Source organism: Marmota monax, unplaced genomic scaffold (genome assembly GCF_021218885.2).
Source record: "Marmota monax isolate L192 unplaced genomic scaffold, Marmota_monax_Labrador192_F-V1.1 WCK01_AAM20220418_F8-fsc00206, whole genome shotgun sequence".
Lineage (NCBI taxonomy): Eukaryota > Metazoa > Chordata > Mammalia > Rodentia > Sciuridae > Marmota > Marmota monax.
In genome coordinates this window covers 162,975-188,349 of record NW_026694490.1, presented here as the reverse complement: position 1 = coordinate 188,349, position 25,375 = coordinate 162,975, and the positions used below count along the sequence as shown (strand labels likewise).

At 40.8% G+C, this 25,375-nt stretch overlaps 1 protein-coding gene across 10 annotated transcripts; it reads right to left on the bottom strand.

Moving 5' to 3' along the window:
* Positions 1–1,174: 1,174 nt before the first annotated feature.
* On the bottom strand, positions 1,175–25,094 carry LOC124075630 (nuclear RNA export factor 2). 10 transcript variants are annotated; one of them, XM_058571224.1, is made up of 22 exons: positions 24,433–25,094; positions 18,179–20,259; positions 12,534–12,714; positions 12,101–12,256; positions 10,759–10,842; positions 10,544–10,648; positions 10,357–10,437; positions 10,157–10,226; positions 9,868–9,956; positions 9,640–9,747; positions 9,360–9,469; positions 7,842–7,878; positions 7,389–7,457; positions 7,253–7,308; positions 7,006–7,113; positions 6,846–6,904; positions 6,616–6,731; positions 6,454–6,496; positions 5,538–5,610; positions 4,851–5,036; positions 1,546–1,610; positions 1,175–1,412 (listed from the first exon to the last, which is right to left on the bottom strand). In XM_058571224.1, exons 5-21 carry the CDS (start codon positions 10,828–10,830, stop codon positions 1,583–1,585), a joined length of 1,410 nt encoding a protein of 469 aa, XP_058427207.1. In that variant the 5' UTR covers positions 10,831–10,842; positions 12,101–12,256; positions 12,534–12,714; positions 18,179–20,259; positions 24,433–25,094; the 3' UTR covers positions 1,175–1,412; positions 1,546–1,582. The 10 variants fall into 10 exon arrangements, 9 of the variants coding, with proteins under 9 accessions (XP_058427207.1, XP_046275124.1, XP_046275121.1 ...); XM_046419168.2 differs by having other exon boundaries at positions 18,179–25,094; XM_046419165.2 differs by lacking the exon at positions 18,179–20,259.
* Between the last annotated feature and the right edge of the window lie 281 nt (positions 25,095–25,375).

Genomic DNA, 25,375 nt, shown 5'->3' with positions numbered 1-25,375 from the left:
CAGAAATCCACACTTCAATATCTGGCTCCCTAATGTAAGCAGACATTACGAATTGAAGTGGCAAGTGGTAGGAAATTATTTATGCCAAACACTCAAGAAATGCAGGCAATTATTGCCACCTGGTGGTACTTAACCTGTGTCATTTATAGGATTGTAACTTAAAAATTTTTGTACTGCTATTATTTTAATTTCAAAAATTATGCCTGTTTTCCTTTTTTTTTTGGTACCAAGGATCGAATTCAGGGGCACTCGCGGGCCACTGAGCCACATCCCCAGCCCTATTTTGTATTTTATTTAGACAGGGTCTCACTGAGTTGCTTAGTGTCTCACTGTTGCTGAGGCTGGCTTTGAACTCACTATCCTCCTGACTCAGTTTTCCTAGTCTCTGGGATTACAGGTACACGTTACAGCACCCAAAATTATGACTGTTTTCTGAAGTACAAGCATTCCAGAGGCATGGAGAATGTAGCGTGCAGAAAGCCTGTTCAACACTTGCTTGGAATTTGGAACTTCTGTCAGTCAGTCATTAGGATAGTCCCACAGAACTGACCACAATGATGTTGTTATTTGGAAGTGACCATAGGTGGCTGAAGCCACTCAAGATCATGGACACTGAACATCTGCTGTCAGCTCTTTGAGACTCTCCCTCTCCCTGCAGGTGCTGACAGGAGTCTCCTTCTAGGGTACCATCAGGAAGGGGAAGGGGCGGGAAGACAGATGGAAGTGCAGGGAGAGCTGTGGAAAGGCCCATTTCCCATTCACCTGTGCACAAATCACAAAGTTGAGCATGGTATGATCTATGAAAATGCTCAAATGACTAGGAATGAGAAGTAAAATATGTAAGCCCTCACCTACTTACCTTTCTTCCTTCCTTCCCTTAATCCTTTCCTTCTGCAGCCCCCAATAGCCAAGAGACATCCTTGAGAAGCACCTGTTGTACCAGTGCATATGCCTGCTTCTGTGGGCCTCCTCAAAGAGCATCTCACAGAGCCCCTAATGTCTCCAAAAGTGAATTACTAAAGTAGCATGTGTCCTTTCTCATGAGGCTTTATTCACAAAGTACCTGGCTTCCCAGGGATGAACTGGGTGGTGTGTGGTGGTACACATGGTCTTTCAGTCCTGACTCCCTTGGCTCATGGCTAGGGCAGGGGAAGAGCAACCCAGGACACATAAATGCAACATGCAATTTCACTCTTTATTATGATAATAAACAGCCATCTTCAGTGGTGAAAAATAATCATAACAACTGGCTTTTTGGATGGTTGTATTACCTGACCTACAAGTTAACTTTGGCTTCTTGAACAACAAGACTGTCAACCTCAGCCATGGGCATGGTCGTAAGTTAGTAAGAGAGACACAATAATGTGGATTAAAAGGAAAATGATATTCAAGGTCTCCTCTGGATTCTTGACCTAGAAGGAATGGAGGAGTTAGGCTTTTAGAAGAACCAGGTGCCCTGTGTTGCATCCCCATCCCCATGCCCATCCCCAGGCCACCACTTTTCCAAAGGTTCAGAGTCCATTTTTCATCCCTTGATTCCCATACCTCACTTGGAACACAGTGAAGACCTGACCAACTCTGGTTAGTTCTCCTCCTTGTCTTCAAGGCACCTGAAAAACAGGTGATCTCCATGACATCACAGAACATGCACACTGGCTACAAAATGCCACCTCCTAATGCCACTCTTATGCTAGGATACATGAGCCAGAATGAGTACCATTGTAATGATGAATAATGACCTTATGAAAACTAAAATATCTGTGACTAACATTCATGCTCACCAGAATTCAAAGCAGAAAATCAGGAGTGTTTAGAAGAATAAATGATATTAACATATAATGATATCAAAGATGCTCAAGAAAATAAGACACTGAAATTCAAAAATAAAAATGTTCCAGTCACTTCCAAATCCAGGTATATGGCACATATTATAGCATTTGCCATCTTAAGGTGTATGATTCAGTGGTTTTCTAGTATATTCACAAGATTGTACAACCATCACAATTATCCAACGCCAAAACTGTTTCACCATCTTAGCAAAACCAAACACAACTCCTTACCTGTTAGCAGTCACTCCCCAGTTCTACCTGTCCCCAGACCTGGTAAACCTTATTCTGCTTTGTGTCCTTATGGATTTGTTCATTTGGAGATTTTTCATAAATGGACTGATAATGATATATGTAGTCTTTTATAACTGGCTATTTTGCTTAAGCATAATATTTTCAAGGTTCATGTTATAGAGTGTATCACAATTTTATTCTACACCATATTATAGAGTGTATCACAATTTTATGCTATTTTATTGCTTAATAATATACATATATGTGCATATATATGGATGTGTATGTGTATATCTCACATTAATTTATCCATTCATAAACTGATGAACACTTTGGTTGTTTACATTTGGGGGCTATTATCAATAATGTTGCTATGAACATTTGTGTACAAGTTTTCATGTGAACCTATGTTTTTATATATCTTGGTAGAATTGCTCATTTATATGGTAACCTCCTGTTTAACATTGTGAGGAACTGCCAACCCACAATGATTGCACCATTTTCCATTCTCACTAGCCATGTAGGACGGTTCTGATTAATCCATGTTTTCCAACACTTGTTATTTCCATTTTAAAAAATCACATTCATTGTGGTGTGAAACAAGTGGTATCTCTCTTTCTGATTTGCTTTTCCCAGGTGACTAATAATGCTTAGTATCTTTCCAAGTACTTTTTGTATATTTGTGTCTTTTTTTTGAAAAATGTCTATTTAGTTACTTGGCCATATTAATTGGGTTACATGTCTTTTTATTGTTGTTTTTTTGGCGGTGGTACCAGTGATTGAACTCAGAGGCTTTCGAACACTGAGCCACACCCACAGCCATATTTTCTATTTTATTTAGAGACAGGGTCTCACTGAGTTGCTTCAGTGCCTCACTGTTGTTGAGGCTGGCTTTGAACTTACGATCTTCCTGCCTCAGCCTCCCAAGCCACTAGGATTACAGGTGTGTGCCACTGCGACTGGTTGAAGAGTTTTTTATGGATTCTGGATATGTCCTTTATCAGACACAAAGTATATAAATATTTTCTCTTCTTCTGGATTGCCTTTTCACTTTATAGTGTCCTTTAATGCAAAAAAAGTTAGAAATTCTGATGAACTCTACTAAATTTTTCCTTTTTACTTGCATTTTTGCTGTCATATGTCAGATACCATTGTCTAAGTCAATGTCACAAAAATTTATTCCTATGTTTTCATCTAAAAATGTTAATGTGGGCTGAGGATGTGGCTCAAGCGGTAGCGCGCTCGCCTGGCATGCGTGCGGCCTGTGTTCGATCCTCAGCACCACATACAAACAAAGATGTTGTGTCCGCTGAAAACTAAAATAAATAAATAAATATAAAAAATTCTCTCTCTCTCTCTCCCTCCTCTCTCTATAAAAAAATAAAAATGTTAATGTTTTGGATTTAACTTTTAGGGTTTTTAAAATATTTATTTTTCAGTTTTAGGTGGACACAACATCTTTATTTTATTTTTATGTGGTGCTGAAAATCGAACCCAGTGCCTAACACATGCTAGGTGAGGGCGCTACCACTTGAGCCACATCCCCAGCCCAACTTTTAGGGTTTTGACCCATTTTTAATTTGCTTTTTTATGGCATGAGAGTAGAGTATAAATTCATCTGTAAGTGGATATCCAGTTGTTCCTGTACCAGTTTTTTAAAAAGGCTATTTTCACACTCTGATTGAAATGCAACTGACCATAAAAGTTGTTTTTTTTTTTTTTAAATTTGAACTCTTATTTTATTCTATTCATATGCATGTCTATTGTAAGGCCTATACTATCCAGTACAAATTGTTTACTATAAGTTTACAGCCACATTTTAGTGAGTCCTCCAATTCTGTTCTTCTCTTTCAAGATTATTTTTTCTTTTCTAAGTTAACTGTATTTTCTTGGGAATTTTAGGATCAATTTCTAAATGTCTACAATGAAGGAAGCTAAAATTTTGATACAGATTGCATTTACAATGAATCTGCAATATAAATTTGGAAAGTGACTGCCATCTAAACAATATTTAGTCTTCCAATCCAGGACCATGGGATGTACATCCATTTATTTAAATCTGTAATTCATTTTCACAATGCTTTATTGAGTTTGGAGTGTATGCTTTATACTTTTTGATAAATATGTTCCTAAATATCTTACTTTTTTTGAACCCAGAGAAGCTTAACCACTGAGAGACACATCCTCAGCCCTTTTTATTTTGAGACAAGGCCTCACTAATTTGCTGAGGCTGGTCTTAAACTCACTATCCTCCTGACTCAGCCTCCCAAACTGCTAGGATTATAGTCATGTGCCCCCAAACCCAGCCTAAATATGTTACTTTGTTGTGGTACTGGGAATTGAACCCAGGGCCTTGTACATGTGAGGCAAGCACTCTACCAACTGAGCTATAATCCCCAGCCCCTAAATATGTTACTTTTTGATGCTATTGGAAATGGAATTTTTTATTTATTTTATTTTCTGATTGTTCATTGCTAGTATATGGTGATATGGTTGATTTCTGTATATTGATTGAGTGCCCTGAAACAGTGCTGACCTAACATACTAATTTTAAGTTTTTGGTGGTTTCCTTAGAATTTGATACATATGAGATCATGCTATCTGATTTAAACATTGCATCGTTTTAAAATTACTTACATTATCACAATAACATTAATATATATTTTCTCATGAGCCCATTTTGGAAGCAAAATATACAAGTGTTATTTTGACAAATTAGTTGAAAATTTCCATTATTAAATTCCCACTTCTTCCAACTCAAGTCTATCCCCAGAGACTCTCAGCACTCACTTCTGAGAGCGCTCAAGGCTCTGCATCTCAAACTTGGTGGAGAAAGGCTGTGCTATTCCCTGCTGCTCCTGGTAGAGGTCAGGCACATAGTTGGAGGAGGGTGTAAGCATGGGGATGGAGAAGGCACTCTGGGTCTCTTTGGGGCTGGCATTCCTCACAATCATCTCATCATTCACGATGCACAGACTAAAGGAAAGGTGAATTCTCAAATAATCAGACAAATGGACAACCCCACACTCCCAATGGTGATTCTATTTCCATTGCTACTCAGCAACCAGATTCCTTTCAAACCCCTACACTGCCTACCTCTTAGCTCTCTTGGCTGGTACCCTTAACCCATGCTACAGAACCTACCTTTTGAGAGATTGTCTACTACCTTCATTACATTACAGATTTAACTCCCTTTATTTAAAAGCGGGCACTCTTCCCCATTTACAGAGGAAGTCAACTAATTACAGAAAAGTCTTATAATTTGACAAAGGTCACACAGCTAATTAATAAGTGTTAGGATAAATGAGAATCTATTCTGACTTTAGATTCCATGCTCTTAACCACTATTCTAGACTTCTCCTTGAATCTATCTGTTGGCTTTCCCCAGTGTTGAGAAGACCCCAAGACAATACTAATCGCACTACTGAATGGAAGCTTGGATGGTGTTACCACTGCCATCCACAGCATTGTGCTTACCTGGAATTGCTGCCAGAAGTTAAGATGAAGGTCCGGGTGAAGGCACGAACAGAACCCTGAGACTTTCCTTCCACTTCAATGACAATAAACAATGATGCCCCCTTAGACCTGCATATTCATGTTTACATACAGTGTTCCCCAGTAAGGGTCTTGCCTGATACTCATGTGCACCCTTAAGGAAACCAAACTCCAACAAATTTTACTGGGAATTAGGAGGGAATTTCAGAGTTTGAGGCAGCCACAGTAGAAATGAATCAGCTCCCACTGAAAAGACCCCCTAACATGGGTTCCTTGACAAACATAAGCTCACTTGATTCATTTTTCACAGCTGCCCAAGAGATGAATATTATTAGCCCCATTTTTCTTTTTTTTTAATTTTGAAGTTGTAGATTTTGTTTGTTTATTTTTATGTGGTGCTAAGAATCAAACCCAGTGCCTCACAAGTGCTAGGCAAGTGATCTGCCACGGAGTTACAGCCCTAGCCCCCAAATTATTCAAGTGAGGAAACTGAGGTGTTAAGTATCAGGCCAGATTTAACACATTAAGGACCTGGAATGAGAGCCATCAAACTCCACAGCCTGTGTTCCTAATGCCTGAGTTGTGCGGGGCAGACAGACATGGATGTAGATCAGATCAGTCACTTGCGAGAGAAAAATAGGGTGGGAGAACAAAAAGGGAGTCATACAGGAAGGGAAAAGAAAGGAAGGAAAGAGGCTAGGGATATAGCTCAGTGGTAAAGCACTTGCTTAGCATGTGTGATGCTCTTGGTCTAATCCCCAGTAGCAGTGGGGAAAATATGAAAGGAAGAAAAAGGAGAAGAAGGAAAAGGATGTGGGCTCAGAGAATACTGGGAGGGAACTCAGCAAGGAGAAGGGAGTCATGAGCACTCTGATAAGGGGCATCTACAGATACTCACCTTCCTTGAACAACCCATTGACAGAAAAACAGAGCATCATGTCCTGAAATGGAGGAATAAAAATCTAGGTCTTTCATGATCCTTCAGAAATTTACTACCTATGTCGAGAAACTTCAGAAACTTACTACCTATGGCTGCCTGAGGAAAGAAATGGGTACTCACTGTCTGGACACATAGGTCTATCACATAGGAGTTAAAATCATGCTGAGTTTTGGGCAATACAATGAGGCAGTTCACAATGTCACATTTTGTGTGCTTTAGCAGCTGCATCCGCAGAACTGTATGGGGAAGAAAAGCAAAGATGGGGACTGGCAAATTGTTGCCCTTGTGGCTTATCATTGAGTCCTTTACATCATATTTCTCATGCCAAGCTTCTCTTATCACAGACTTACAGGGGTCCTTGTGCTTCTTTATATTTCTATTATCCTTGAAATACTCTTCCAAGCTATTCCTAAAGAAAAAGAGGAACAGAAGGTGGTGGTCTAGCCAGTGCAGGTATTTCCAGGAGAGAGCTACATGGCCCCAGGCCAGAGTCTGAATTGTGATACTCACGGGTCTGGGTCCTCAGGGTTGAAGGGAATGGTCAGGGAGAAGCAGGCCTCATCATGGTAAGCATCAAGGAGACCCTGTCGATCTCCATAGTCATAAATAAGGTAATATCTGTGGAGAAGCAAAGGGGACAGGCCATCTCGGGGGCCCTGCCCCCAAATGATACCTCAAAATACCGTGAGCGGACCTGTGCTAAGTTAAACCAAACTGTGCCAGCCCTCCCTGTCCTCAAGATCCCAGGAGAACTTACTGAAGCAGGAATTGCAACACTAGACTCTTCAGATTATCACATCCTTTATAGCTTTCCTGAAATGAAGACACCTTGAAACTACATGATTGACAAAACCTCCCTTGCAACACCTCAAATACTGATGATCCCCCCTCACCTTACAAGGTTTTATTATTTCAGGTGTTTCATTGTCAATTCCAATTGATTCTGGTAACTCCTGGCCATCCTTGAGAAGGGAAGAGGAGGTCAACAGTGAAGATCAGGGTGGTGGCACTGCATGAGCAAGGAGTTAAACCAGCCCAAGGGGAAACAAGGGACAGAGGCCACGTATAAATAGGCCCTGGAAAATCCATGGGTGAGATCACACTTGGTGTCTGCATCATGAGCTCTTGGAAATCTCTACCAGTATATGCACCCTGTGAGTGGGTGTGTATGGGTGTGTGCACGTGTGTTCTCCCTAGGGAAAATGTCCATGCCATGGAGAATCCATGCCCTTTAAGAAGGATGAGGGTCTGGTGCACACGTAATCTAGGCAAGGCCCACAAGGCCTGGGGCCAGCGGGGAGGTCAGGTATGTGAGTAAGGAGACAAGACCGGAAGTGCGTACTTACCAGGCATAACAAATTGGGGAAACAATCCTGGATAGCACTGTGCAAATGAAAAATCTAATGAAGTGAGGTGACAGTGAAGGGCTGTGCACACTCTCTCCCTCTTGCTCTCTTCCCTCTCCTTTCCCCTGGGTACCTCCCATCTACACTGGCCTGACCCCCCTCCTCCAGGGCCCACCCTGACTCCCTTACCTTCTTCCAGGTCCCCCCATGGAAGGCTCTGAAGGGAGCAGGGAATGGGGTGGGAGACCAGGGCTCTGCTACTGTGCTGGGTGTCCAGCCTTCCGTGGGGCATGGCCTGGCCAGACCAAGACCAGATCATACTCTCGCCTCCCAGGATAGGATGCTGGGTGGGGTGGGGGTTTGGTGAGTGAGACAGGCAGGGGAAGGCAGGGGTATGGCCACAGAAAGGGAATAAAGGTAGGGGAGGGAGAGACGGTGATAGAGGAAGCAAAGCAAAGGGAAGGGGAAGATGCTGCCCTGGTGCTGGAGGTCAAGGTGGAAGTGAGAAGAAACCAGCTGCCCTACTGCAGCCCATTCCTTCACCTGCCCCTGGCTGGCCCTGCGGCCCCAGGCAGGAATGCAATCATGTACCTGCTGGGCTCGGGCCCACAGGATGCAGGTTCAGCCTCTGTCTCCCGTGTGGGCCCAGAGGGGGCCAGGTATGGGAAAAGGAGCTGCCCCCAGGGGAGGTGTCATTCCCATCACCAGTAGTGAAGAATCAGGCACCAGCTCAGCATGTGACAGAGGGTCTGTGGCCCCCTCTTATGAGCACCAGGTTCCCTCATGGTGGTTCCTGTGCACCGGTGCCTGTCTGAGTCAGTGTCTTGCCCAAGGAAGCATCTTGACTTGGGCTACCAGGGCTGCTCTGGGGGACGAGGTTGGATGTGGGATGTGGAGTGGGGGAGGGAGCAGCAGTGCCCCTGAGCAGCCTGTGCTCCCGCCTCCTCCTCCTCCTCCTCCTGCCCCTCCTTTGCCCTCTGCCTTCCCCTCCTGTCTTGGGAAGGCCTCTGCTTGCTGGCAGTGGCCTACCTCTGGCTCCTTGACTCAGGGAACCCAAGTTTCTCCCCAAGGAGGAAACAGTTTCCACCAATGGCCTAGAGGAACAGATGTTGTGACGGTAGCCACCCAGGGCCCGGGCCCTCACCACGGGGCATGAAATCTCTCCTTGTCAGCCTGGGATAGGAAGGGGAACCTTTTTGGAACATGAGAAGAAGGGCCACTCATAGGACAGGGGAGGGAAGCCCAGCCCCATCTTCGGAGGGCTTGCTGGAGGAGGCCAGTGCAGAGGGGTGGGAAACACACCCCAGTCCAGCTGAAAAAAGGGGAGCAGGTGAGAAGAAGAAAAGCAGACCTGTGGGCACAGCTTAGGGACACAGATAGAGGAGAGGGTATGGACTGTGGTCCTTCCAGAGGGCCAAGGTTGCATCCTCCTGCAGAGGTGGACTTCAGGGGGAGCTCAGGCTCCCAAGAGGCAAAGGTCCCCAGGAAGGGTGACAGGTGTTACCAGGCATTATCTACCTTACATAAGCAGACTGCTCTGGGAAGTCACTGCACAGAGGGTTCCCTTCTAGCCATAGCTCTTCCAGCTTCATCCCTTTCAGCTTGACCAACTCCTTGGAGGTCCTCAGCTGAGAAAGATGGGGAGGGAACCGGTTAAGGAGACCCAGGGAGAGAGGGTCACCTGGGAACCTGCACCCAGATACCTCCACTCGCAGGTGCTTTTTTCTGCCTCTTGCCAACATCCTGCTGTGCACTACCAGCCACCCTCAACCCAAATTTCATCTTGCTGTCTTCTCACCTCATTTTTGGAGAGGTTCAGTATCTTGACTTGGGGGGCTTTCTCTACAATGTCAGACAGGCCATCCAGCCAGTATAGTTTGTTGTTACACAAGTTCAAGGACAACAGCTTTTGGGAAGGAATGGTTAGTGTAATGATTACTATTGAGAGTGGGGAATATAAATCTACCCTTCACAACATCCCTTCCACTCTTCTACCAAAATACCAGCCCTGGGCCTAAGATCTCACCTCAGGGAAATTCCTTTCAATGATCTGCAGGGTAGCAAACATACACTGTCTTCGGTTTAGGATCATGTCAATGTCATGTTCCATCAAGTCTTCAGGAAGACAAACAAACAAACAAACAAACAAAAAACGAGTCTTCAGGAAGCCAGGAGAAGGGGATCAGAAAGCTCAGAGGGGTCTGTGTGGAGCAGCAGTAGCAAGAACCCCCTCCCCAATTTTCCATTTCTATGTCTCCCTGCCAGGCAGACCCCTCTGCCCTCACCTTCCCTAGGAATACTGTTGTCAGTCATACCTGGGTCAAAGCGGAGCTTCTGGAGATCAAGGGCTTGCTGTGAGACATCATATGGTTTGTTCATCGTCAGCTGCAGAGACAGAGATGGAGAAAGGGGCTTTGAAGCTGTGGGGGGGTGGCTGTGACAGGGACATCAAAGGGTGGAGGTTGAAATGTGGGCCAGGAAACTTTTCAAACAATGTGCCTTAGGTCTATATTACCATTAGCTTCTCCATTTTTTCTGGAGTGAATTTATTCTGCAAGGTATTCGGTTCAGTACAGGGATTGACAAAGATAGATATCTATGGGAAGAAGAGGCAGGGTAAGCACCAGGGTCCAAAGATAACCAGCCCCTGTCCATTCCCCTCCCCAATCCCAACAATACTAAGGAATGATCTCGGCCCATACCTTTTGATTTTCCTCATCACAAATTTTGCAGTTAACGTCTTTCAATGCAGAGGCAGTACTAGCATCCTGGACAAAGAATTGGGCCCGATTTTTGATATAGTGGAACTACAGGGAATGGAGGCAGAAGCAATAATGTCAGATGCCAATTGTCCCTGCTGAGGCAGACCTCTTCCCCTCCCCGGTGCCCATCAGCTGGCTTCACCATCTTCTCTTACATCAATTGGTGTAAAGGGTACACAGCAATGGCTCAGGATTGAATTCATTAGCCATGTCTTATTATACTTCATCCCATAAGGAATCTAAAGGTAAAAAGAAGGGATGAAACAAAGACAACATGGAATTAAAGGCAGTTATCATACACGATCAAGTATTTTACTGTGACCTTCTCCAGAGTTCTAGCTAGGTCAGGCATGGTGGCACAAACCTGTAATCCCAGTGGCTCAGGAGGCTGTGGCAGGAGGATCACAGGTTTGAAGCCAGCCTTAGTAATTTAACAAGGCTATAAGCAACATAGTGAGACCCTGTCTCAAAATAAAAAAAATAATAAAAAGGGGTCTGGGGTTGTAGCTCAGTGGTAAAGTGCTTGCCAAGCATGTGTGAGGCACTGGGTTTGATTGTCAGCACAACATATAAATCCATAAATTAAATAAAGGTTTATCAACAACTAAAAATTATTTTAAAAAATAAAAAGGGGGGCTGGGGATGTGGCTCAAGCGGTAGCGCGCTCGCCTGGCATGCGTGTGGCCCAGATTCGATCCTCAGCACCACATACAAACAAAGATGTTGTGTCGGCCAAAAACTTAAAAAAATAAAAATAAAAAATTCTATGTTTCTCCCTCTCTCTCTCTCTCTCACACTCTCTCTTTAAAATAAATAAATAAATAAATAAAAAGGACTGGGGATGTGGCTCAGTGGCTAAGTGCCCCTGAGTACCGAAAAAAAAAATAGTTCTAGCTAGACATGGTAGCACATGCTTATAATCCTAGCAGCTCAGGAGGCTGAGGTAGGAGGATCACAAAATAGAGACCAGCCTCAGGAACTTAGTGAGGTCCTAAGCAACTTAGTGAGAACTTGTCTTAAATTAAAAAGTAAAAAAAGGACTGGGGATATAGCTCAGTAGTAAAGCACTTCTGGATTCAATCCCTAGTACCTCCCCGCAAAAGACTTTTAATGTGGGGACAACTGACATGATACACTTTTTGGTTTTCTTTCTTTTTGTTTTGGATCAATACATGGATTTCTTAATTGTCCTTTCTCTGTTTTGCAAATTGATCTTCGAAATAAAAAAATTAGCTGTTCTAAATGACCTTAATTAATAAGATTCCAGAAGATTTTACATATTGAATATCCTTCCTGACCATCTAACAAAGATTTCAGAGACTCATAATCCTACATGCTGCTTGAGCCAAAGCAAGGCATCCAGTGGGAATCTGTTCCATATTCTTGGCAGTAGTCCACCTTTCCCTTTAGACAGCCTTCCCTTTTAATTCATTTTCTGGACCTGTCTTTAGATGGTATCAACCCAATTCCCTCTGATCTACCTCTCCTGCACCTTACCTACATAATATCAGGACACTCATTGTGATCTTGAACCTTCTCCCCACAGCTTCATCCTGTGTGCTCTTTTTCATTTCTTTTTCTGAAGGAATTTTATCTTGGCATTCCTTATCCCATTTTATATTCCCATTGTTGACGTGGAAGGTAGAGGAGTCACTGGGGGAAATGGACAGAAGAAAGTATCCATAAATGTACAGAAATGCAATTTTCAAAAAGAAAAACAAGATTGAAATTTTAAAATGTATAGAAATGCTACAAAGTCTCCTACACAGTCTCAACTCACTGATTACATGACCTATCATTATGACTGCTCTATAGTCTACTTTTATCACTCTTCACTTTTTCAGTGAGAGAAGAACAAGATAACAGAGAATGAAAGAGTTGCACAGTCCTATGGATTGCTAAATTTAAAACGGGTTGTCTGGTAACTTACTGTCTTACTTCAGGGTCCTCATGGACATCCACCATCTGGCTGTTTCCATCATCCTTCTGGAGGTTTGATGGTGGAAGCTCATTTTCATCATCTTCATAATGTACGTTTTCCTTGTCAGAATTCCCTTGGAAAGAATTATCACCTTTATCTTTTTCTTGCAGAGAGCTTTCATCATTTTTTTCTGAAATTGGGAACAAAAACACAAGTTTAAAGACACATAAATGGTCCACTTACAATACACTACATTAACAGTTAACAGTGTGGTAGGGCAAGCAAAATGCCAGCCTGCTCCAAGGACCAATCATACAACCCTCCCACCACCAACAACAAACAAAAAAACTCCTCTGTCTGTCCAGACATGAGACCCTTTTCTCACTGGTGGTACATTCAGGGGAGATATCTTGGAAGAGGAAGAAATTAATGCTAAACCTCATAAAATGTGAAGCAGTACTTATAAAGAACTGAAGTGTAAGAATTCACAGGTTGAAATGAACATCTATACCAGGAAGGCATCCAAATCTTGCCTTCACTGATGTTTCTGTAATCTAACAACATGACTAAAACCTCATAGATAATCTCATGTTTCATGTAGACCTGGTTATCATATTAATTATATTATTCAGATTGTCTATATCCTTATAGATTTTATGTCTAGCAATTTCTATCAATTTCTGAGAATGGGATGTTAAATGCCCCAACTATTTTTTTTTTATTGTTGTTGTTCTTTTTAGTTTTACATGACAGTAGAATGTATTTTGACAAATTATACATACATGGAGTACAACTTCCCATTTTTCTGGTTGTACATTATGTGGAATTACATTGGAAATTGAACATGGAAAATAATGTCAAACCATTCTACTGTCTTTCCTATTCCCATTTCCTGTTCCTTTCTTTTTTTTTTTTAATTTTTTTTTCTCCTTTCAGCTCCATCAGTTTTTGTCTCATTTACTTTGAGGCTCTGTTGTATGGAATCGTGTACTATTAGTCAGCTTTGCATTACTGTAACAAAATATCTGAGAGAAATCAAATTTTAAGGAAGAAAGTTTTACTTTGGCTCATACTTTCAGAGGTATCAGTCCATGATCACTTGACCCTGTTTCTTTGGGTCTATGGTGACACAGTACATCATGAGCAGGCACATAAGGAGGAGCTTCCCATCTCATGACAGCCAGGAAGCAAAGAAAGAAATAGGAAGGAGCCAGGGTCCTGCTTTTCAAGGGCATGACCCAGTCCTGACTTTCTCCCAGTAAGCTTCACCTCTTAAAGGTTCCATCACTTCCCAATAGTGTCACTGGCTAGGAACTAAGCCTTTAAAAACACACCGGCCTTTGGAGGACCCTTCTCCAAATCATACCAAGTGTATACACACATAGGATTCTTATGTCTTCCTGGGGGACGAAACCTCTTACTATTATAAAACATTTTCTTTGTCTCTACTATTTTTAAAATTTAACTACAAAGACTACTTTATCTGATATTTCAGCTTCAGGTATACCTGTAAAGTGTTTTGACTGTATCCTGACTGTATCCATCCTAGAAATTTACTTTATGATATGCACACTCTCTGCCAAAATATGCACTTCACCATGTGGTAAGATCCAGAAGTTCAATTTTTATCTACAAAAAGATAGCACCAATTCTGTCTCCCAGGGGTATATTCACTAAGGGCATTTTATTTTTGTCACATTCAACTGAAACAATGTACCAGTAGTGGTAATAACAGTGGTTTTTCTGGAGATAGGGTTTAACACAATTGTACTTTCAGAAACCAGCTTCCTTTTGACCTCTAAATTGAACGTTCTCTAGGTTTGTAATTTATATATATTATACATTAATTATTCATTGTTGTCTCAGGACACACTTATGAGTAATAGTTCATTGACCTGCAGTAAAAAAAAAAAAAAAAAGTCCTGTTATTCACAACCTTTGGAATTTCCCTGTGTAGGGAAGGCACTGGAAGTGAAATTAAATGTGGGTAGAACATTTGATCTATACATTCCACTTGCTCAGACTAAAAATGTGGATGTGGTCATGTACAGTTAAGTAGAACAAATAAAAATAAATAAATTCTAAATAAAAATGTGGATGTGGCCTGGAGCACTCTTTCTCTCAAACTCTATCTCCAACTGATTAGGAAATTCTCTTAGTTCTACCTTCAGAATATACCCAGAGTCTAGCCACTTCTCACCTCCTCCATTGCTACCACCACCAACATCTATCTCCTAGATTAGACAGCTTTCTAAATGGTACTCTTAATTTAACACCTGCTCTCTTACCATCTATATTCCACAAATCAGGCAGAATGATTTTTTAAAAGCACAAGGCAAATTTTATCATTCTTAGGCTCAGAATCCTGTTACAGGGGTTAAAAACCCATCAATACACTGCAAAGCTAGGAATATATAAGGATATCCCAAAACAATAACAAAAAAAGAACCTTAGTGGAGACATCTGTAGAATACAAAAAAACAACTTATTCTTATGAAAATTTGAAAACAGAGGAGAAGAATCAAATATTTATTCTCTTTCCTATAAAAGTTAATATAAAGATACACAAAATGTTGATGAGGGTTTCTAAGAACATTTCAGCTAATACATAAAAAAACAAGGTAGAATTTTACTATGATCATTTAAAAACTGCTAATTAATTAAAAGATCTATATAATAGATAACAATAGCAGGTAAACCACATCAGAAAATAAGAAATAACCAAACATCATGTGCTTTGTAATATAGGGCACAATCTATCAAGTATTCTTTCCCAAAACATTAAATCTTCATGATACTAAGCTTCAGCAGCAATTTAGGTATCATCATCATGGTGATGCACAGAATCAAAAGCATGAAAATGACTCCATTTTAACAAATAAATTGAGACAGAGGATGATACGTGAACATATTTAGTGTTGTATTCTTGCATGCTATTGGATACATTATGCATATATACATTTTCAAAATGAAATCATATGGTAAAATATCTATAACTTGTTTCATTTCATATTTTTATATATTGCATGTTGAGAAAAATATTTAATTGAGTTTTATCATTTACTAAATTAATATGCTTTTCCTTTAAAGATACTGTGGAAATTAAAGCTAAGATCACTTGTTTATCAGAGCAAGAACTGAGGGTTGACTATCACTAACTGGGAATCTCAGAAAAGGATAAATATTAATCCAAAATATATTTTTTCATATTTTTTAAAATGTCTAAATAACAATTTCTGATATTAACATATGTTAGATTATTTTTTAAATATTTTTAGTTGTAGATGGACACAATAACTTTATTTTGTTTATTTAGTTTTATTATTTTTTTATGTAGTGCTGGGGATCAAACCCAGTGCTTCACACGTGCTAGGTAAGTGCTCTACCATTGAGCCACAAACTCAGCCCGTAGATTATTATTTTAGTTAAAATTTTAGCCAGGTGCAGTGGTACATGCCTGTAATCCCAGCAGCTTGGGAGGCTGAGTCAGGAGGATCACAAGTTCAAAGCCAGTCTCAGCAATTTAGGGAGTCCCTAAGCAACTTAGCAATACCCTGTTTCAACAACAACAAAAAAAAAGGGCTGGGGATATGACTAAGTGGTTAAGCACCCCGGGGGTCACTTTTCTAGTACCTAATAATAATAATAATATTAAGTTATTATCAAATTAACTAATAAAATTTCAAAGTTTAACAAATCTTTCCAAGTTTTTATTATTATAAGCAATGTTACTAAGCACAGGATTATATACACATTCTCTGCACATGTTCACAGTTTTTCATGCAATACTTCTGTAACTGTATTACTTAAACCAAAACATGCCTTACATTGAGACTATTTTATGACATTTAAAACTATATATCATACTTCTTTATGTGATAATCAATAGTGAGTGAATGAGCCTATATCTTCATCTGTGTGCTAACATTTTAAAAGTTCATATAACTTGAAACAATCATCATTTTTCAAATTTATCTTTTTGAAAAACTTTCTCTCTACTGAATACACATACATATGTGTGTGTGTGTGCGTGCGAGTGTATATATATATATATATATATATATATGGGCAATGTTTTTATATTTTGGTAAGTCTGGAGGACAGTAGTGTGAAAAGGATTCATTATCTATTGTTAGCTGGGTAACTAGGATCAATTGTTAACCAGGTGGCTGAAATCTCAGAGAATGGTTGAAGACTGGAAGAGATGAGTGTCTCATAAACAACAGGCAAAGAGTCAAGGACAGGGGCATAAATGAGAATGAGCAATGGCAATATAATAAAATGAGAAAGAAATATCTGTGGTACTAAATCTATGCTAGACAATATGTCCATCTGGAAAATTCCATAGAAGGTTTATTACACCTGTTCTCTGGCTCCTAAACATTAGAAGACACAATGAAGAATATAAAAACTAAGATAATAAAGGACTATACCAAACTAAGCATTTGAAAAAAAATAAATGTAGTTTTGCTTCCAGCAACAAAAGACTAGCTAAGTTGGAACAAGTGTCCAAGGAAAAACATCTAGAAAAGTGTGGAAAATCATTTAAAATAAAAATTTATTTACAAGGGGAGGGAATGGCGGAGGTAAAGGAGAGGTTCTGGGGAACAAAACTGACCAAATTATACTGTTGTATTGTGTGCATGTACAAATATACAACAATGAATCCCACTATAATGCATAATCATAATGCATCAATAAAAAATAGAAAAAAATAGGGCAAAGATACCTCAAAGTTAATCTCAACAATTGAATTGAGGCTGTTTTTTGCTAGCAGCAGTTAATGATTCCTAAGGAGGCATGTAGGGTGCTGAAATGTTATGAATTCATGCCAGATTTCCACAGAGTCATGGGACTAAGAGCATAAAATATGAAGGTAGACCTGTCCCAGAGAAAAGACCCTGGCAAGCCACTCTGGCTAAAATAGGGACCTTCAAGAGCTATGTCTCAAACGTAAATTGAGAACAAACTAGCCCTTCAAGGGATAGAAATCCTGATTAATCATCTCAATCACCAGTGGGATTAAAGTGATTTTTTTCAAATATTCTTATTGGTGTATTAAAATTAGACATAATACTGGGATTCAGAATGCTGTATTGGTACATGCACATAACTGATCAATTTCATTTCCCAACACCTTTCATTTCCTGCTCTTCTTCCCTCCCCCATCTGCTTGCTCTACTTTACTCTCCCTTCTATTTTTATTACAATTAGTACATTATAATTACAAATACATTAACGGATTTAAGAAAACAACACAGACTGTTACAGGAAAAATGTTCCACCTCCTCAGCAGTCAAGATTTTTTTTGGAGGGGGTTATGTGTTGTTTTGTTTTTCTTAAATTTTCAGTCTCAGCGACTGCCCCATCCACCCGCCCTCTGAGCTCCGGTAGCCACAGAAGCAAAGGCGCTGCAAACTAGGTCTAGTGCAGCGCCACTCACGTGGGCCTGGGACGCAGGCTTCTAGGGACCGCTGCATTTCTTGCTGGCTGGTTGCCAGGCTAAGATCCGTATCCCACCCCCACCAACCCCCAGCCCCCAGCCTCCAACCCCACCCCCCAACTCCCAGTGGCGCCAGCAGAGGCGGAGGTTGCGGCAAGGGCGGGGCGGGTCCAGCGGGTTCAGGCTTTTTGTTGCACTTTAGGAGATTTACCAGAAAAACAAATTTCTTCTCTGGAGGGAGACACATTCATTCTAGGACTGAAATAAATAAATCTACAATTAATTATATGTAGTTTCCTGAGAAAATTGTGAAAAATGAGATAAGATGGCATGAATGAAAATAGAATGACAATAAAAAAACCACAAAATTGAGATAATTCAAATAATGACATAGTTTTCAACAATATAAAAGATTTAAAAATTCAGTGAAGAATTGCAAAATATGATCAATCTGCAGAATCATTAGAACTAAAAAATCCAATAACTTAAATGAACAATTACATGACTAGCAATATGCCATAACAAACATGTTTGAAGAGAGAATTGGAATTTCAAAAGAAGGGACTGAAGAAAATATCCAGAATGAAGTATAAAGAGATGAAATGATGAAGAACAGAGCAATATGGGATCAAATTAAAGGAAATTCAGTAAATAAATCAAACATTTTATGTTTCCTAGAAGGAAGGAGAGAGAATAGTGCAGAAAGAGAGTATTTGAGGGGCTGGGGTTGTGGTTCAGTGGTAGTGAAATATCCACAGATCCCAAACCCGGAATGAACCACACGAGACACTGGCTGCAAAAAGCAGGAGGCGTTTATTCTCACACAGGCGCCTGCGGGTGCACAGCAAAACCTCAGCCGGAGCTTCGATGAGCTGGCACACCGGGCTTTGGGGTATAGATCTTTTATATGGAACAGGTGGGTTAGGTCTTAGCTTAGCACAGCAACAGCCTTCCTATTGGTCCCTCTGAATTCAGCAGTTGAGTCACCTAGGGGGGTAAACTTGTTTTTCAACTTTTTGTTCTCAGAAAAACCATAAAATTGCATTCTGTCCTTTCAGTTCCTGTTTTTAAACCTAGTTCTCAAGTTTAACCAGTAGGACTGTCTAAAAGGAACATCTTGTGATAGGGGGCCCGTTAGGGTTATCTACATGGAACATCTTGTGGTAACATTGTGCAACACCTGAGGTGCTACATGCTGCTGGAGGGGTTTTGACATGGGGGTTGGGTGAGGGAACATCTTGCAGCTTCAGGGCACAGGGGTTAGTTTTCCTAATGTTGGGCCTGGGGCCTTGGGGTCCTTCATTCCCCCCTTTTTTTTTTATATCATGGATATAATTTTATATCCATTGACCCATCTGCTCGGATTCCAGCATTATTTTAGCTGACGGCTCAGCATACTGGTTGGGGGTTGGTATTTACTATTAATCTAATTTTGAATAGGACCCCAGGGTCATAGGCAGTTTTATGATATATTTTTAGGCCCCATTGTTTTTTTTTTTTTTTTTTATCCAATTTTTTGATGTTTTGCCTGCCTGAGTAAAGGTAATGTTTAAGGGGTTGCAGGCAAATGCGGTACATGGCCCTGCCCCGTACCATTTCAGGCTCCTGCAAGAGTCGGCAGAAAGTGGGGGATCCTGTTTTGTTTTTTTTTTTTTTTTATTTGAATTAAATCCTAAGATGAGCTTGGCTTCTACTATGCATCCCCCGTAGTTTTATATCCCCAAGACTTACAATAGTAACTTTTATGTTGCCCACATTTTTGTGCCTGCGACTTAGTTTTCAGGCCCTAGGGTAGGCCATCAAGCCCAAAGGGGGTATTTTGCGGATGTTTTTTTTTTTTTTTTTAAATTATATTTTTTGTCCCCGATAATACTTGTCATGTCTGGCTCACAGATTGGTTGGGGTTAACTGATATGGGGAAGACACAGCACAAAGCAAGAAAAATTAACAGCGAGTGAGTCTTATCTTTAGCGGATTTTGGGTACGTTGCAACTTCCATTCTGGATCCGGAGAGGTGTCTGCGGACTCCTGTGGATGTGCAGTCTTTACGTGGGAAGCATGGATCTAAGCAGCGATGCCGTCCACTTTGAGTGCAGTAGGAGTGGTCAGCAGGATAGTGTAGGGTCCTTTCCACCGCGGTTCGAGGTTCCTGCTCTGGTGCCTGCGTACCCAGACGGTATCTCCGACCTTGAAGGGATGTGGCAGCAAGGGGGTTTTAAGTTTCTCTTTGTATGCTGCGGCTAGAGGCTTCCAGACCTCGTTCTGGACCAATTGCAAAGCATGCAAATGAGTCTGCATAGATGGGGTGAGGGAGGCATAGGTTTTAGTTTTATAAAAGTTAATAGCGGGAGGTGGGGCATCGTACAGGATTTTAAATGGGGTTAGTCCATGTGGGCCTGGGGTGTTTTGGGCCCCATACAAGACTAAAGGTAGGAGTTGTACCCAGTCTCTAGTGCCAGTTTTAAGTGTCAATTTAGTTAAAGTCTCCTTAATGGTTCTATTTATCTTTTTTACCTGTCCTGAACTTTGGGGTCTATAACTATAATGTAATTTTTAATTAATCTCCAATGTATTGGCTACCGCCTGACTTACCTGGGAGACGAAGGCAGGCCCATTAAATGTTTTTTTTTTTGGTCCTCATTATCAGGATCAAAGGGAGTAAACCTCCGATAAGCCTCTTTTAATTTCTCTAAGAAGGCTGTCGGAGTTTCCTCTGACCCCTGGATAGTCTGTCTTACCTGAGCCAAATTGGTGGGCTGTCGCCCTGCTCCATGGAGACCCCCCCTGCTCCATGGAGACCCGCTATGAGTAACTGGCGATAGAGATGTAGGTGGTTCTCACCTGCTTCAGTCGCATAGTCCCAGTTTGGCCGGGTTAAAGGAAAAGCTTCGTTAATCAAATTTGTGAGTTGGGTGGGGCGCCCGTCGTCCCCTGGCACATTTTTGCGAGCTTCCAAAAGAGCCTTTTGTTTTTCCTCTGTGTCTAATAGAGAAATCTTTAATTCTGCTACTTAGGGCTGGATAACCATATTAGCAAACATCAAGTCTACCTGTGTTGTCTAGAAATAAAAGCCTTAGACTAAAACTATTTTAGTAGTTCCTTTGACAGTTATCAGGCATTTCTGTCTAAGAATCTCTCTTGTAGCCTCCAGTCTATTTATTTATGGAAGTTACATTTAATTATTATTATTATTTAAGATGTCCAGGAACAGCTGTGCTTTGGCTTTGACTGTCTTTGCTAAGTGTTTAAGATGAAGCAAGTCAAACTGACTTTTGTTTCTACCTATTGTTTACAGTCAGCTGAGTTATCCTGGGAGTCCTCGGGAACTTCATAGCAGTTTTTCAGTTCTGCTAGTGCCATTTGCGCTAGGATGGGTCCAGGCCTTGTTTGACCATATGGCTTCCCTCAGAAGCATCAGGGATGTCTCCCTTTTTTAATGACCCTCCTCTTTACAGCAAATGCACCATTTGGCTTTCTGTCCTCCACTGGTCTCATTAATCTCCCTGCTCAGGAGGTTATGTGGCCTAGAGTTGCTGAGCCCTTTGGAGAAGTCCCCTATTCCCTGATTCAGACTGACTCAGAGGGCAAGAGCCAAATATTGGTTTTCTTGGCCCTTTTAATTTAACTAATTTTAAAAACTTGATCTTAAACATCCAGCAAATAAGTTAACAGCCTTATATTAAGAGCACTGGGCTTTAATGTCTATCTCTCTATCCTGTAGGTGATAACTCTTTATCTTATGTTGACCCAGGTTGTGTTCTTAAAGCAATACCTCTTTAGAATATTAATAGGCAATCCTTAAACCATCTATAAGCAAACTACAAAACAAAACTAACTAGGGTAAAAACATATTTAGCTTATATAATAGCTACCTTGAATTCTGGCAAGGTTATACATCATAATTTCCTGTTTGAGATCCTAGTAATCTTGGCAAAAACCTACTTTTGGACACAACTTTAACTGTACTGAAATCTGGCTTACTTTTTTTATAGCCATTTTCACATGTAGTGAGATGGGACAGAGCCTTATCTCAAGTAAGGCAGGGCTCTTTATAAATCTCAAGTACTATAGTTCTGAAGCTGATCATTTTACAAAGTTTACATAAATTGTTGTTCAAGTTTACATGAACATTAGCTAACACAACATAATATCACACCTAAAATATGAATTAAAGGCTGAAAGCTTTTAACTTTTTGTAGAAAAGTAGTAATGTACTTTTGTGTTTTGCAATTAAACCTTCACACAGATTAGGCTCTTATTAACTTAAAAATACATAAATTGTATCTTAGAGTAGAAAGTAACATGGAACTGTACATATCTTATTGATAACAAGTTCAGTTATAGAACACAAATGATATAATCGAATTTTTAACATTTTTTTTTTAAGCCTAAAATTACCATACAACTTTAGAACACCAGCTTGATATAATGTTCTTTTGAAGCTTTTACCTTACAGACTTGTATACCTGGAAGATATGAACACATTAATAACACCATAATTACATAAATTTTTTTTTGTTCACATTTTGAAACAATACTTGTAAACTTTTAAATTTAAGCAGAGTTAACATTTTATTAGGGCCTTTTTGAACACCTAGAGAAACTTATAAGCTTAATTTTGAGGACATCTTTACTTTTATCTGTTTACCCAATCTAAATTGAACCGTTTGAATCACGTGAATTAAAGATATTTGGATCTATTTTTAATTTTTTTTTTTTTAGGCTACCCAGTTCAAAATTGAAACTTTTAAAATTTTTTATTCCAAGTATTTAAGTTTTCTAGCATGAACTATCTGAAATCAAACTAAACAATTGTTTAAACCCAACTTTTAACTGCAAGATAGTGCAATGTTTTAGAAACCCATTTAGATACCAGATTGTTACAATAAAAAATTATAATTATTATTATTATTTTTTTTAGACACACATTTAACCTAGATTATCTCTAAGAAACAATTAGACAACCAGATAAGAAAATATCTCTCCAGGTTTTGAACTTTCATTTAATTATGACTTTTATCAGTGGCACCATAGACTTTTTTATGAGTGGACCAGATGTTTTCACGTAGGGGCAACTATAGGTGTAAAATCAAGGGTCTCAGTGTGACTGGCTTTACTGCATTCAGTGTCTCTTCTTTTAAGTAAACAGAGGTTAAGTAAACAGATCCTTAAGATGTAGATAAGGACCCAGGGAACTCCCCAGAGCTAAATGGCTCTGGCAGCTGCTGGGAGTCCCTTAATCCTATCTTTTACCCACAGGATCAGTTCCTCTAGTTTAGGTATTTTTTTTTTTTTTAACTTGTTAGTAGCCAGCTCCCAAAAAGTCCATCCTCTGCTTGCAGTTGTTTCGAGTGCTAGGCTTCCCCAAGAAAGCAGAGTGGGAACTCCTTAAAAGTCCCCTTGAGAGTGTCAAAATTTGTGACTGAAAATTTGGTTCCCATCTTTAAAGTTAATTAACATTAATTTAATAATGAGGACAGGGCTTTGAGAAAAGTCAAAGCGAGATGTCAAAGTTGTTAAATCCCCAGCAGGCATCTCTATTTGCACTCAAGCCGGTTATGGGGGGGGAAGAAAACATTGCTTCCCTAGTCTCAGTATTCAGCCTTAGATAGAATTTATCATCCGCCTTGGGCTGCATTTCCAAGCAGCCCGACTCCAGGAAGACCCGTTCGCTTCCTGGGGTGGAGGGGCCGGGAGGAACAGGGACGGGACAGATCCGCCATACCGCCGGGTGGAATCCTCCCGGCGGACTGCGTGGATCCCACCCATGCAGGAGGGGATTCGCAGAGGTCCTGAAAGGTTAAAAGCCATGATCTGGATGGCCATGCGGCCCCGGCTGAAAGACAATCTCTGACTTTGCAAATTAGAGAGAGAGATGGAGGGACTCTCCTGGGGGCCATTTAACTTCGAGGGTGGGCCAATATTGGCCACTCCGTGGTACAGAGTGTTACCCATTTTTTCTTTTTGACTGTCACGGACAGGTTGTCTGCCCGATCTTGAACGTCTTGCCAATGATCTAGAGTTAGGCTCAAAGGGGTTGTTAGTGATTGTCCCATGTTATTCTCAGAGAGGAAATAGAGAGACAGACACAATGACACAAAAACGAAACCAAACAGTGAGATCGCTGCGCGGCTTCGGTGGAAACCGAACAAATCAGATGGCCTGGGAGAAGTTTGTACTTCTTTGTCGCCTACAAAAATGGTGTAACCCTCGGAAACACCGGGGGCCCCAAAGAAATGGACCCTTCTGATCCCTGGGACGTCTCCCAGGGTGGCAGGGGAGAAGTCCGAGTTCGTCAACTTCTTCTCAAGCTGCCTCAGAATACTAAATGACAGAACTGCCTCAGAATACTCAGAATACTAAATGACTATGCCTAGGATTATATAGTCTTACAGATGCTGCGCGGAACAAAGAACAGATAACCAACAGGACAACAAGACAGTCAGTTTGAGCTGGCCAGCTTACCTCCCAGTGATGTCGGGTGTCCTCCGGATAGGGACCGGGATCGGAACTGGAACCGGGATCTTGGATCTCGGTGGAACCTCCACAATGAAATATCCACAGATCCCAAACCCGGAATGAACCACACGAGACACTGGCTGCAAAAAGCAGGAGGCGTTTATTCTCACACAGGCGCCTGCGGGTGCACAGCAAAACCTCAGCCGGAGCTTCGATGAGCTGGCACACCGGGCTTTGGGGTATAGATCTTTTATATGGAACAGGTGGGTTAGGTCTTAGCTTAGCACAGCAACAGCCTTCCTATTGGTCCCTCTGAATTCAGCAGTTGAGTCACCTAGGGGGGTAAACTTGTTTTTCAACTTTTTGTTCTCAGAAAAACCATAAAATTGCATTCTGTCCTTTCAGTTCCTGTTTTTAAACCTAGTTCTCAAGTTTAACCAGTAGGACTGTCTAAAAGGAACATCTTGTGATAGGGGGCCCGTTAGGGTTATCTACATGGAACATCTTGTGGTAACATTGTGCAACACCTGAGGTGCTACATGCTGCTGGAGGGGTTTTGACATGGGGGTTGGGTGAGGGAACATCTTGCAGCTTCAGGGCACAGGGGTTAGTTTTCCTAATGTTGGGCCTGGGGCCTTGGGGTCCTTCAGTAGAGCACTAGTCTGGCACATGTGAGGCACTGGGTTGGATCCTCAACACCACAAAAAAACAAAATAAAGGTATTGTATCCACCTATAATTAAAAATAAATATTTAAAAAGAGAGTATTTGAGAAAAATTTAACAAGAATCAAAAGATGTCGAGTTACAGATGCACAAAGCAATACATATTGTCAAGCATATTGGGTATGAGGAAAACCTAAACTAGGATCATCATAGTAAAGCTGTTGAAACCCCAAAAGAGGAAATAATTGAAGAAACAGAGAGAGAAAGACTAACACCTAATTTTAA

What these genes read in the sequence shown, in the direction of transcription:
- LOC124075630 (XM_046419168.2), bottom strand. Translation starts at nt 10,830, where the DNA reads ATGAAGTATAATAAGACATGGCTAATGAATTCAATCCTGAGCCATTGC. An exon ending in AAAAAATGGAGAAGCTAATG is followed by an intron (nt 10,227 to 10,356) that starts GTAATATAGACC and finishes CTGTCTCTGCAG; the next exon opens with CTGACGATGAACAAACCATA. An exon ending in GTGTTGCAATTCCTGCTTCA is followed by an intron (nt 7,114 to 7,252) that starts GTAAGTTCTCCT and finishes GCTTCTCCACAG; the next exon opens with ATATTACCTTATTTATGACT.